This window comes from Anastrepha ludens, chromosome 6 (genome assembly GCF_028408465.1).
Source record: "Anastrepha ludens isolate Willacy chromosome 6, idAnaLude1.1, whole genome shotgun sequence".
Taxonomy (NCBI): domain Eukaryota; kingdom Metazoa; phylum Arthropoda; class Insecta; order Diptera; family Tephritidae; genus Anastrepha; species Anastrepha ludens.
In genome coordinates, this window is record NC_071502.1 from 127,554,008 (window position 1) to 127,565,394 (window position 11,387).

Below are 11,387 nucleotides of genomic sequence, written 5' to 3' on the forward strand. Positions count from 1 at the left end.
TATTTCAAGGCTCTCAAGGCCTTTCTTGCTAGTTGCTTCCATAATAAATTCCTGTCGGCAAAAATCATTTTGACTGGAATTGCATATTGTGATGTAATAGTTAAAGCATTTCACCTTTCTTACTCAACAAATATTTTTCCAACAGTAAATTGTTTAATGTAAAACCTACTTTGATTTCGAATATAATAAAGAGATCCATCCTAAAGAAAGAAAATCTAAAAATATTCAGGGCATGCTAATATCATGGGTCTTGATTCCATTACCTTCCTTGTAGTTACATTTCCCATAGGGGAATACTGCGCAGCAAAATATCGTAACTTTTGTTTGCTAAACTTTCATTTGAGTTACCGAACATTAGGCACATATCTACCTATATTATGCATGAAAACCAACCATATACTCGACTATCTCGCCCCCTTTACGTTTTGTAAAAACTCTGCTGTGCTACATTCGAAGATATTGCTTTGCGGAACCAAATTACTTCCGATAGATCATAACCTAAGAAATCGCCTTACCTAAAAATGATATTTTCGAATCACATACATATATGTATATGCGAATAGTAGATAAGCTATTTGCACACTTAAAAAATAATTCCAGTCTTTTCCATTTCCTGAGCAATATCACATAAACTCCAGCGTGGAAGGTGAACTAAAGATTGTATCGTCGCCCTAAGACTCTTATAAGGTCGAAAATCGTCCTGGTGAAATTGCAAATACGAAATAGCAAAATACCACACACACGCATACATATGTATATATTGTAGTATGTAAGTAGGAGCTGCTCATATGAAAAGTTCTATAAATATGAAGTATTTTTTCACAATTAATTTCAAATATTGTTTGACTGCTTGAAACTTTCCGTGGTGATAACGAAATATTTAGCTGCGCCTGAGAGTGATAAGCGAAAATCCAATTAATTCGCTGCGGGATATCGAAGAATTTTTTCGTAGCTCAAAATCTAATATATTCAAATATTTACATATTTCCCCCCTTTCAAAATACACAATATTTGATAAGTTGTTCAGTGATTTGGCATTTCTTTTAGTAAACAAACAAACGTATTATTTTTCGATTACTCTCATTTCAGTAAATAAGTTAATCAAACTCTTCAAAAATATCAAACAAAGCGAAATGCAAATAAATAAATAAATAATTAATAGCCATAATATCTTTTTGTTACAAAACACTTAACTATGTAAATCACTTGACAAAATAAACTTGACGTAATAAATAATTTGAACTTTCTTGAAGTATTAAAAGGTCTGTAATACTTTTTTTGCAAAAAAAATTAAGATTAGGATCTCAAGTTTTAATACATTTGTATATATGAATGTTGTGTAAAAATTAAATTAAAATTATTATCTAAGTTTACCCGATTAGCTTGATCGCTTATTTTTGTAGAACTAACCAGGACAATTAATATATATTACTTAGCCACATACATACATATGTAGGAACAAATGTGCATACAAAGCTATTCTATCAGAGCTGGCTAACTGGTGCACCACGGAAATTGCATTGCGGATGGAGATGGCTAGGAGGGAAGCTGAATTTAAATCAGCCAGTATATGGGCATCCCATTATCCTCAAGCAATTGCTGGTTTAGGTCGAATGAGGGCGTAAGTGGGCCCACCTACATCCTCATGGACAGTGACAACCACCATAACCTAACCTTAATATGTGCCTGGTATTTAGGAACAGTTCTGATTAATTTACTTGGCTGCAGTTCTCGCTGCGTTTTAATAACTTAACTGAACTACTTTTAGTCAGACGGTGCCTTTTAAATAAATAAGCTGTAACTGTAACTTTAATGTTAAGAAAATTTTTAAGCTCGATCATAAATGTTTGACATTCAATGATCAACGGTTTTTCTTAGTTCTTATAACTATCGATGTTTAAAGACAAGTATTTAACGATATTCTTTAATTTAAAACATGATATCCATATTTTGGTTTAGTATTTTCCAATAGAAATTTCGTAATATTACTAAGCTGATGGCCTAGTCGCTAATGCTTTTTAATTCATTGTGATTGTAATTCATTACTTTTCCAATTTTCAAATAAAAAAATAAAAAAATAAAAAATCAAATTATCGATCATCTCTTCTTTACTTACTATAAAGTGTTAAAAACACACAAATTACTCCACCCCTGCTACTATTGTATTTTTACTCGACCGTGGTTGACCTCCCTTTTGCACCAACAAAAAAGTAGACATGCAGAAATTTGAGTAAGTTACTCAAAAATAAACAGAGTCCGCAATACATAGGACTATTGTGGGCGCTAAGGTGGTGAGTGAAAAAAAAAGTATTCCAACAACGAGTATGTTTATTCTACTGAGTATGCGCCCAGGTCCTCAGCAACACCACTCTTTTAAAAACGAAATGTATACAATATGCATGTTTTTAAGTGTGCGTATGTTATATAAAATTGTGATGGACAAGCGCATATGTACATATACATATGTAAAAATCGGGTAGAGACGGAGAAAAGTTGTGATAAAATTGGCATTGCTGCCGCTGTTGACGGCATATTGCAACCACTAAACGATATAAATAAGGAAGTAAAAAAGTAGACTCGCAGGAGTAAATCACCAAGCACATGTACATACAGTTTTCTTTACAATCGTGTAGGTACATGGTTTGGATGTGTGCGTTTTGGTGAAGTGTTAAAGGTGCAGGGTTGGTTGTGCGCGATAGAGTGAACGCAGCGAAAGAGTGTATGAGGAAGTTGGGGAAATAAGTTAAGGAGAGGCTACTCTGCGAACTGCTTTGACGAAGGGGAATCGGAGTGGAAATACGGCTTGTATCTTTTAATGTTGGAGTAATTGCCATATTTGAGTTATTTTGTATTTGAGGCCTTATCTCATTAGAAGAAAATATGTATTTATTCTTACCTAGGGAGCGATCAACAATTATTGTATAAACTTTTAAACTTTGATGCTTTGGAATATCGCGTTCTTCCAGCAAACGCTCATAATGTTCGCATTTAAAAAAATATGTGGTTATGTGAATACATAACGCGTATATTCCTAAAAAATGTTTAAGTTCGATTTCTCTTTAATGTGCGATTTGGGTTTTGATGTTCTCCCGGAACTGCAGGGGCTTAAAACGAACCGCATATGGTTTTTAAGATAAATATACTCGAAGTACTGCTGTTGCAATTGCTGTTAAAGAAGCGTTTGGTGTCTTAAATCTCAAAGAAGACCACACCTAGAATCTATTGCCGCTTTATCATTTATAAATATTCCATTGGACTTATGTTGTGGCAACTTGTACCCTTTACAAATAGTGAGGGTGAGCGTTGTCCAGCAGATTTTGGTTTATCTGTGTACACAAGTTCGTTAAAATAGTTGGGCGAAAATTGCTACAAAAAATGGAAGTAAATCGTTCTATTTAATATATTTAATATATGATTTGAAGAAATGTTGAATTTTTCTTTTTCAATTCTCACATACCCATATAGCAAAATTTTGACAATTTTTTTCATAAATAGAATGAGATTTTTTCGAAAAAAAAAACACTATTAGTATTGAGAAATGGGCTACCTGCTAAGATGACCGAAACTATATTATTATATTTATCTTTACTAGAAGGAAAAGGTAGATGAATTTGTCTAAGAACAACAATTTAAGTTTCTTTCGAATTTAAGTATTAGATATAATAGAGAATAGCAAAACTCGTAGCTGCATTCTGGTATTGTAAAGGGAAATGCTTATTTAGAGACATGCATATTTACAATACCGATACCTTTACTAAAGATAAGCATTCAAACTGAGTACATTACGTCTTTCCATATAATGTTTCATATATATATCTACATATCCTTGTCTGTTTGTACTCCACTGGTCTTTCGATACCCGCGGTATAATCAAGAGTCAAATAGAATTTGTTTTTAATATTTATTAGAGTAAAACAACACAACGCCCATCAAAAGGCCAAGGCACGTCAAAATAACTAACAAAAAGATTGCACTCACTTGGAGATTTAAGTTTTAAAGCATTGTTCAAGGACGCTCCTTGTAACAGGCGTTGAATTGATCGCTAATTTTGCTAAGTTAGATTCAGTGCTGAGTTTGTGTCAGAAAGGGAAAATGAAACCGTTTAAGTGATATGAGCAAAACGAAGTAAATACCTGTATAAGTCTGTTAATTGAGTTAGTTATGTGGATGGAGAGAATGAGTTCAGTCAACTTGGTCTGCCTATGCATCACCTTATTGAGAAAAGGTATAATTGTTAAGCATTTTCAGCGATAGGATTTTATATTATAAATAAGTTGTGCTGTTAAGACAGCTAGGAACTGAATGTGTTGTCTCTCTCATTCCAGATTTGCTCCACACGAAACACTCTCGCTCGACACATCCGACTCGGTTTTTGTCGTTGCAACGGTGTCTGTTACTGTGGTTGCTCATCAGCTATATATATACTTTGGCAAGAGCTGTGCCATCAAACATTGATTTAGTTGCTGTCGCTACCACTCTGAGTGAGTGTTTTGTGTATGCGTGAAATCAACCCTCCTTATGAGTGGCGGTTTCCCCGTTGAAATGCTTTGTTGTTTTAGTATTGCCTTTTCACTGGCTGGATGTTATTGTTGTAGGGTTACTTAAAGATGTGACAAGCAACCGAATCGTATCAGTTGTGATTTGACTCTAGCAGTGAGTGGAAGTGAATATTTCAACATTTTCTTTTGCATACAAAAATGACGAAGTTTTCTATATAAACACACATCCATGTACATAACTAATAACTCATTAATTAACCAAAGAAATCAATTAGAACAATAAATGCAGTGCTCAATGCACCCAAATAAGTATAACGCGCAAAATTATACAATAACGTGAGGAATATTAAGTACAACAGCGATAACTAAGGCAGAAGTGTTATTTATCAAACGCAACAAAGCAAACAAGAAATACCTAGCTTCGGTGTGGCAAAGGATGCGCCACCTTTGACTAAGATTTACTGCCGCCTCTACTGTCGCGTCATTATATATCGACACGACGGCACATAAATCATTTCACTTAGTTGCGACAACTCGTGCCGTGAGCATCACGAACGTACCGAACGAAACATCCAAGCAACAAGCCATTGAAATACGCGCAACTTTTTTGAACAAAAAATCTTAGTAGTTTAAATTGGAACCTAAGACGAAATACCTCAAATTTTCACTAACAAAACGAGTTTATTAATAAATTGGAAACTAAGAAACTACCTCATCTATGTAAATTTTTTGTGCAATTTTTTTGGAAACCCGGAAAAGAAATGAAAAACTACAAAACATAGTATAATAATTTAAGTGTAAAACTACCTCAAAGTACAAAAAGTGATCATCAAGCAACCTTAAATTCCATAACAAGAATAAAACAAAAATTGGGCACAAAGACTTTAAAACAATACATTTTTAAGATTTTAAATTTATATCAACCAAAAGTTTCACAGAGTTTAAGTGGCTTAGCATAAATTATTTTGTAACAAATAACCAGAAACGACCTCGGGACTTTACAGAAGTGGACCTACTGGCTTAGTAGGACCCACTAAAATTACATTGAAAGGAGAAAAAAGATGGCAATTTCGCTTCTGCAGGACGCCCAGACGCGAAGTAAGTATCTAAGAACTCATTTTTATTTCGTTTAGAATCAATTAAAGAACGTGGAAAATAACACGATGGGGAGAATAGGTTGAATTTGTAAACGTCAGTTGCGCTGCATAAGTACAAAGTCAAATGTTCCTAAATGTTTGAAGTTCCTAAATGTTAAGTTATTGATACGCATCACAAGCGCAAATTGCTCATCGCAGAATGTTCTTCTCCTTTAAAAATAGAAGATCGCTTGCGTATTATTCAGTTACTTTTCTTACAACATAAACGTTTTCATCTACTCTTCATTATTACTACTTCATCTCGCTCGAACACAGAATTTTATAATGCAAAGCATCGCAGTGGTTTTCATATCGTAGTGCTAAATTGAAAAGCCACGTTTAGGAAGTCAGCCATACATTCATTCTTGGAAAAACACTGTCTTAGAAAAAAAAAGTATATATAATTGGAGCGTACACCCTTTTTGGGTGTTTGGCCGAGCTCCTCCTCCTAATTTTGCTGTTTCACCGAGATTCGAATCTACGTTCTCTCTGTGAATTCCAAATGGTAGTCACGCACCAACCATTCGGCTACGGCGGCCGCTGTCTTAGAAAAAAGCTTGAAGTAAAAAATCCATAGTTGGCGCTAATTATACATTTAATATAAATCGTCCATTTTTTGTAACAATTAAAGATTTTTGCACAACTATTGCGACTAAATATATTGTAAAGCGTACACGAAATTTTACAGCCCTTGTGCAGATAAGAATAACTACTGTATTATTGCGAGAAAAGACAATGCCATAAGTTGCTGAGATGCAAACAAAAAATATCGAAACATAGGCCTAGTTTTTTAAACAATGAAATAAAAAATACATATATATTTAATAGTACATTTTTATTAATTAATTTGCTCATTTAAAAAATTAATTTCGTTCAAAATATTTAACTTTCAAAGCAAGAACCTAAGATTTCATTTTTAATTCCACTGTTATCTATTAAGAACATATTTTTAAAAATACTGTCTTAAAAAAAGTGTGAAGTAAAAAACAACAATTTCTTAGCATTTGTTAACATTTTTTGTCATACTGAGTTGCAAGTAAAAAACTTCAAACGCTGTGACTAGTTTTGTACACTGTAATAAACAAGTATATATTTAATAGCGCGCTTTTTCCTTATGTAAAATATTAATTTCGTGCAATACATTTAATTCGTCTAAGAAACAATAAAATACAATTTCAAAGATTAGATTTTCTAAAACGATGAAGAAAATACATAATTTCTTGATTATCTTTCCTATATGGAATAATAATTTTACGCAAATTTTATACTTTTTCGCTAAATCCTTCCCGAGCTTAGAATTAGTTAGATACTCACTAAATAATTATTTAATTAATTTATTAATTTTAATTTATTGACTACAAATTTATATTTCATCCAATGTAAATTTTCATGTTTAAATACAATCAGCTGTAGCAATACGAATCACATTCTATATCCCCCATTTTCACGCAACAGTCTCATGTGCACTTTTAAATGACTAGACAGGAATCGCCCGCATTCACACTACGAACGCTTATATCGCCATTCTCTAAACTTTCGGCAACCCCTTTAACACTTTCTCACACACTCTCTCATGCACTGCGGCCATTCTCGACTGTCACAATCAGCAGCAATGGCGCTTCACGTTCCACCACGCACGCCCACCCTCTCCCACACTTACCAACAGTTCACAATTTTCCAACAAAAAGCTATATAAAAAAGAAGACAAGCTACACACACTTACGACGTCTCAATGGCCAAAGCTTTATGGTCGCCGTCATCTTCTTCATGAGCATCATCGCGTGCATCAGTCGCTCACATTTGTCGCTGTGGCTCTTCATTTTTGTTTATTTATTTTGTTGATAACCACCTTTTTATTCTGTTTGCAGCTTCACTTGCAAACATACACTTTGTATATTCACACATTTTTGCCTACCCGGCGTTTAACTCGTTCACACGCCCCAAAAATAAGACTGACACATAAGCGAATTAACGGAAAACAGCGACGGCAAACACACAATTTACACATATACAAATGAACCACACCATGTGCAAATGAGCGCTCTTGCTTTACCATATTCCACATGTTTCTAACATTACCACTTTTGATCGAAAGCACTCTTGTGTTACGATTGAGTGAAACTCCCTTGCTCACATGTGAGCTCATATGTATGCCTTAAACTGCTTTAACAATATGTATATGTATGTATGCTGTTACAATATGTATTTTCACATTTTCTCTTCGAGAACCCGTGCTGCTCTTCACAGCGCTCTTAGATTATGCACACCACACAAAGTCGCATATCGAATATTTCATTTATTTACCGCTTCCCGTTATATGCTTATATGTTTCGAAAACATTCTCGTTGCTTTGGCAAATCTTACACAACAAATACGCACTGCACGCAAATGCTTTCACCCCACAATTTTCATTCGTCTAACCATTTTGCACGCGTCTGGCAATGCGTTTGACTAAAGAGGTTAAGGGCCTACGCTCCTTTTGGTGCTCTTTGTGCTTTGGCTAATACATTTATTATTGTTTGTATTGGCACGTGCGGTTTTTTTTCCATTTCCCGCCCGGCAATGGGTGCCATTTTTTATCTTTTCTGGGTTTATTTTAATATTTAGTTTTTTTTCTTTCTCCACTTATTTTTGATAATTATTTACTTCTTCTTGGCAACATTCAACTAATCAGCCTTTTTCTTTTCCCTCTTTATTTTAGGTTTAGCCGCAGCTCTAGCTGGTATAAAGCGCGACGAAATAGATACACATAATGTCCTCTCCATGTCACCACCAATGTCTGCGAATACATCCGCTAACAGTCTCTATCCCGGTTTACAGCACACTGCTGCCGCCAGCGCCTTCGGCATGCTGTCACCTTCACAATTACTTGCCGCAAATCGTCAGGCAGCTGCTGCACTTATGGCCTCCCAGCTATTCCCCCAACATCCATCAATTTTTGGTCAAATGTGGCCTAGTGCAATTCCTCATATTCCATTGAATACTGGACCACATTCGCCACCAGCGAGCCCACATTCGCCAACAACGACTCCCTCCAATAGCAATAAGCAGTGCCACAGTACCATCTCGCCAACTGGCTCTGGGCATAGTGATCTCCCTGCCAAAAAACCTCGCAAAATTACCGTCAAGAAAGATTTGATTTCACCGCCAATGGTAATGTCGATGAACGTCAACGACTTATATAGTCCAGCTGGCCCCATCTCGCCGCCATCATCCGGCTCCTCACCAAATTCGGCACATGACGGCCCCAGCCGTATCGATGCTGCCATGTCTGCATCGGCAACAAAAGATCCTTCTCGAGATAAGAGTTTCACGTGCAAAATATGTTCACGCTCTTTTGGCTACAAACATGTGTTACAGAACCACGAGCGCACGCACACTGGGGAAAAGCCTTTTGAGTGCCCTGAATGTCACAAGCGATTCACACGTGACCACCACCTGAAAACTCATATGCGCTTGCATACCGGTGAGAAACCCTATCATTGTTCACACTGCGACCGCCAATTTGTTCAAGTGGCAAACCTCCGCCGTCATCTGCGAGTCCACACTGGTGAACGACCGTATGTCTGTGAAATCTGTGACGGCAAATTTAGTGACTCCAACCAGCTGAAATCGCACATGTTAATGCACAATGGCGAGAAGCCATTTGAATGCCCTGAATGCCATATAAAATTCCGGCGACGGCATCACCTACTAAATCATAAATGTGGACAGAACACCATTTCTGGTCTTCATTCTCCGCCAACCTCTCCTGATGCAGCATTCAGCCCCAGTGGTATTCGTGGAGATTACGCGTTATGTGATCAGAAATCTGCATTGGGCTCTAGCTATGGTTCGGAGGAGTCCATTGATATCAGCCAACCAATTAATACCTCAGTCTCGACCTTTGAACTCTCGGAGCATCATCACAACAGTCAACTCCATTCCACCATGTCGTGCGTCGATGCTTCATTAAGTATCGCTGAAGCCTCTCCCGATGATGACGATGAGGAAGACATACCACTTGATCTCTCTGAAAGCGATATAAGTATTGACGCTGGACGGAACAGCACTAAGAGAGCGCACAACTTTCGCCGTGCTTTCCAGCCAATACAAGTCTTGCCGATGCATAGCGAAATCCCCGAACAAACTGAACCGGAAGATCTAAGCATGCATCGAAGCAACGCCACCGCTGCTATAGCCACTGCATTTAACGCTGCCCACTCCCAAGAGTCAATGATTATGTTGCACGATAATCTCGATTTCGATGAATTGGAAGGAGTGGCGACGATTTACATGCGCCAGCAACAACATCTTTTGTCGGCGTCGAGGCACTCCACACATATAGAATAGGAAGAGGAGTTGGCGAAGCAATATTCAGAAGATTCAAAGCGCCAAGGAGCCAAGTCATCACTTTCAATAAGGCAGATGGCGAACCGAAATCTTCTGCTGCTGCTGCCGACATTCTTACGGTCATTACTGGTCACAATTAGCAAAAAAGGTGACGAACATGCCAAGATACTGCACAGTTGAAAAAGTGAGGGAAACTTCTAGAGTTAACTTTGCGCAGACTAAAAAATATCACTATAAAGTACTACTCAATGTTATGCTCATCAATTACCTCAATACTGCATCTACAACGAGAAGAGTTGTAGTACACGAGTCGAGAATTGAAACCACTGTAATACGAATTTTAAAGTAAAGAAAATATATCCCTCAGTAGTATTGGTATAACGTATATAAACCTAACTAGATAGTTAATATAGACTATTTTTGTAAGAACAGGAAATTATGAAATCGTAAATATGTTTTGTAAATTGTTAATATAAATTCATAGAAACAAAAATGATAATCCAAAACTAAAAATCTAGAAAATCAGGGACGCGGGGATTCAGTGCGGATTCGGAAATTTATGTATATTTCTCAGTGCCATTTTTTTTTAATTTCCATTCTTGTCTGAATGTGAAGTTAATTTACCTTCAAATAAATTATTTTAAGAGCTTTTTAGTTTTTATGAGAATTAGCTTTGAAAATAGAGCAAAAAACAATTTTTGTATATACATATATATTTACTTGAATACATACAAATACATCTCGAATAATAATTTTGACTTATTTATTACACTTAATTTATTATTTTTTGCACTGATCGAAAACATTTTAAACGAAATTATTAGTTTGTAAGCATTAAAGCTAAATCAATAACTCAGCAAAGAAAATCAAAATGGACTTTAAGTTACATCAAAATAAATTGTATTTATAAGACATTGTTTTATTTAAAGCTAATTGTTTATATTTGCAGCGTTTTTAAGTTTTCAAGAAGCATTTACATTTAAGCTCTTTAGTTTTTTATTAAAATTTGAAAGTGTGCGTTTGGTGTTGTTACGCTAATAAAAATAAATACGAAATGCTTGAAAATTCATACTGAAAAGTAGCAAGCAATGTTTTTTTACGTTTGACTGTTTAATTTTGTTTTAAAGTTGTTCCGTTTTCTAGTGAAATCTTTAAAATACTCATTTATAATTCATTTGGCCTTTGGCATATTTAAAATTCATTTTGTTATTTTCACTTTCCCGAGCCAGGTGAAAATTTATACAAGATAATACTATAAAACCAAATACCTCCAATACCTCCTCATCAGAAAAATTAACAAAACTGCAAGAGTCACACCATCAAGTGGCAAGCATTGCTTGAAATCAATGAATTTATATTTGAGAATTATTAAGTTAGATTTGTAAAATTTAGCTGTAGTTATAAGAAAATAGAGTTACAA

General features: G+C 35.6%; 1 protein-coding gene across 5 annotated transcripts; it reads left to right on the top strand.

Moving 5' to 3' along the window:
- Positions 1-4,612: 4,612 nt before the first annotated feature.
- LOC128867409 (protein krueppel) lies at positions 4,613-11,066 on the top strand. Of its 5 annotated transcripts, none has more exons than XM_054108591.1 (2): positions 4,613-5,597; positions 8,337-11,066. In XM_054108591.1, exons 1-2 carry the CDS (start codon positions 5,561-5,563, stop codon positions 9,965-9,967), a joined length of 1,668 nt encoding a protein of 555 aa, XP_053964566.1. In that variant the 5' UTR covers positions 4,613-5,560; the 3' UTR covers positions 9,968-11,066. The 5 variants fall into 5 exon arrangements, with proteins under 5 accessions (XP_053964566.1, XP_053964569.1, XP_053964567.1 ...); XM_054108594.1 differs by lacking the exon at positions 4,613-5,597 and adding an exon at positions 7,994-8,094; XM_054108592.1 differs by lacking the exon at positions 4,613-5,597 and adding an exon at positions 8,015-8,162.
- Positions 11,067-11,387: the final 321 nt, after the last annotated feature.

What these genes read in the sequence shown, in the direction of transcription:
- LOC128867409 (XM_054108591.1), top strand. Translation starts at nt 5,561, where the DNA reads ATGGCAATTTCGCTTCTGCAGGACGCCCAGACGCGAA. An exon ending in GCAGGACGCCCAGACGCGAA is followed by an intron (nt 5,598 to 8,336) that starts GTAAGTATCTAA and finishes TCTTTATTTTAG; the next exon opens with GTTTAGCCGCAGCTCTAGCT.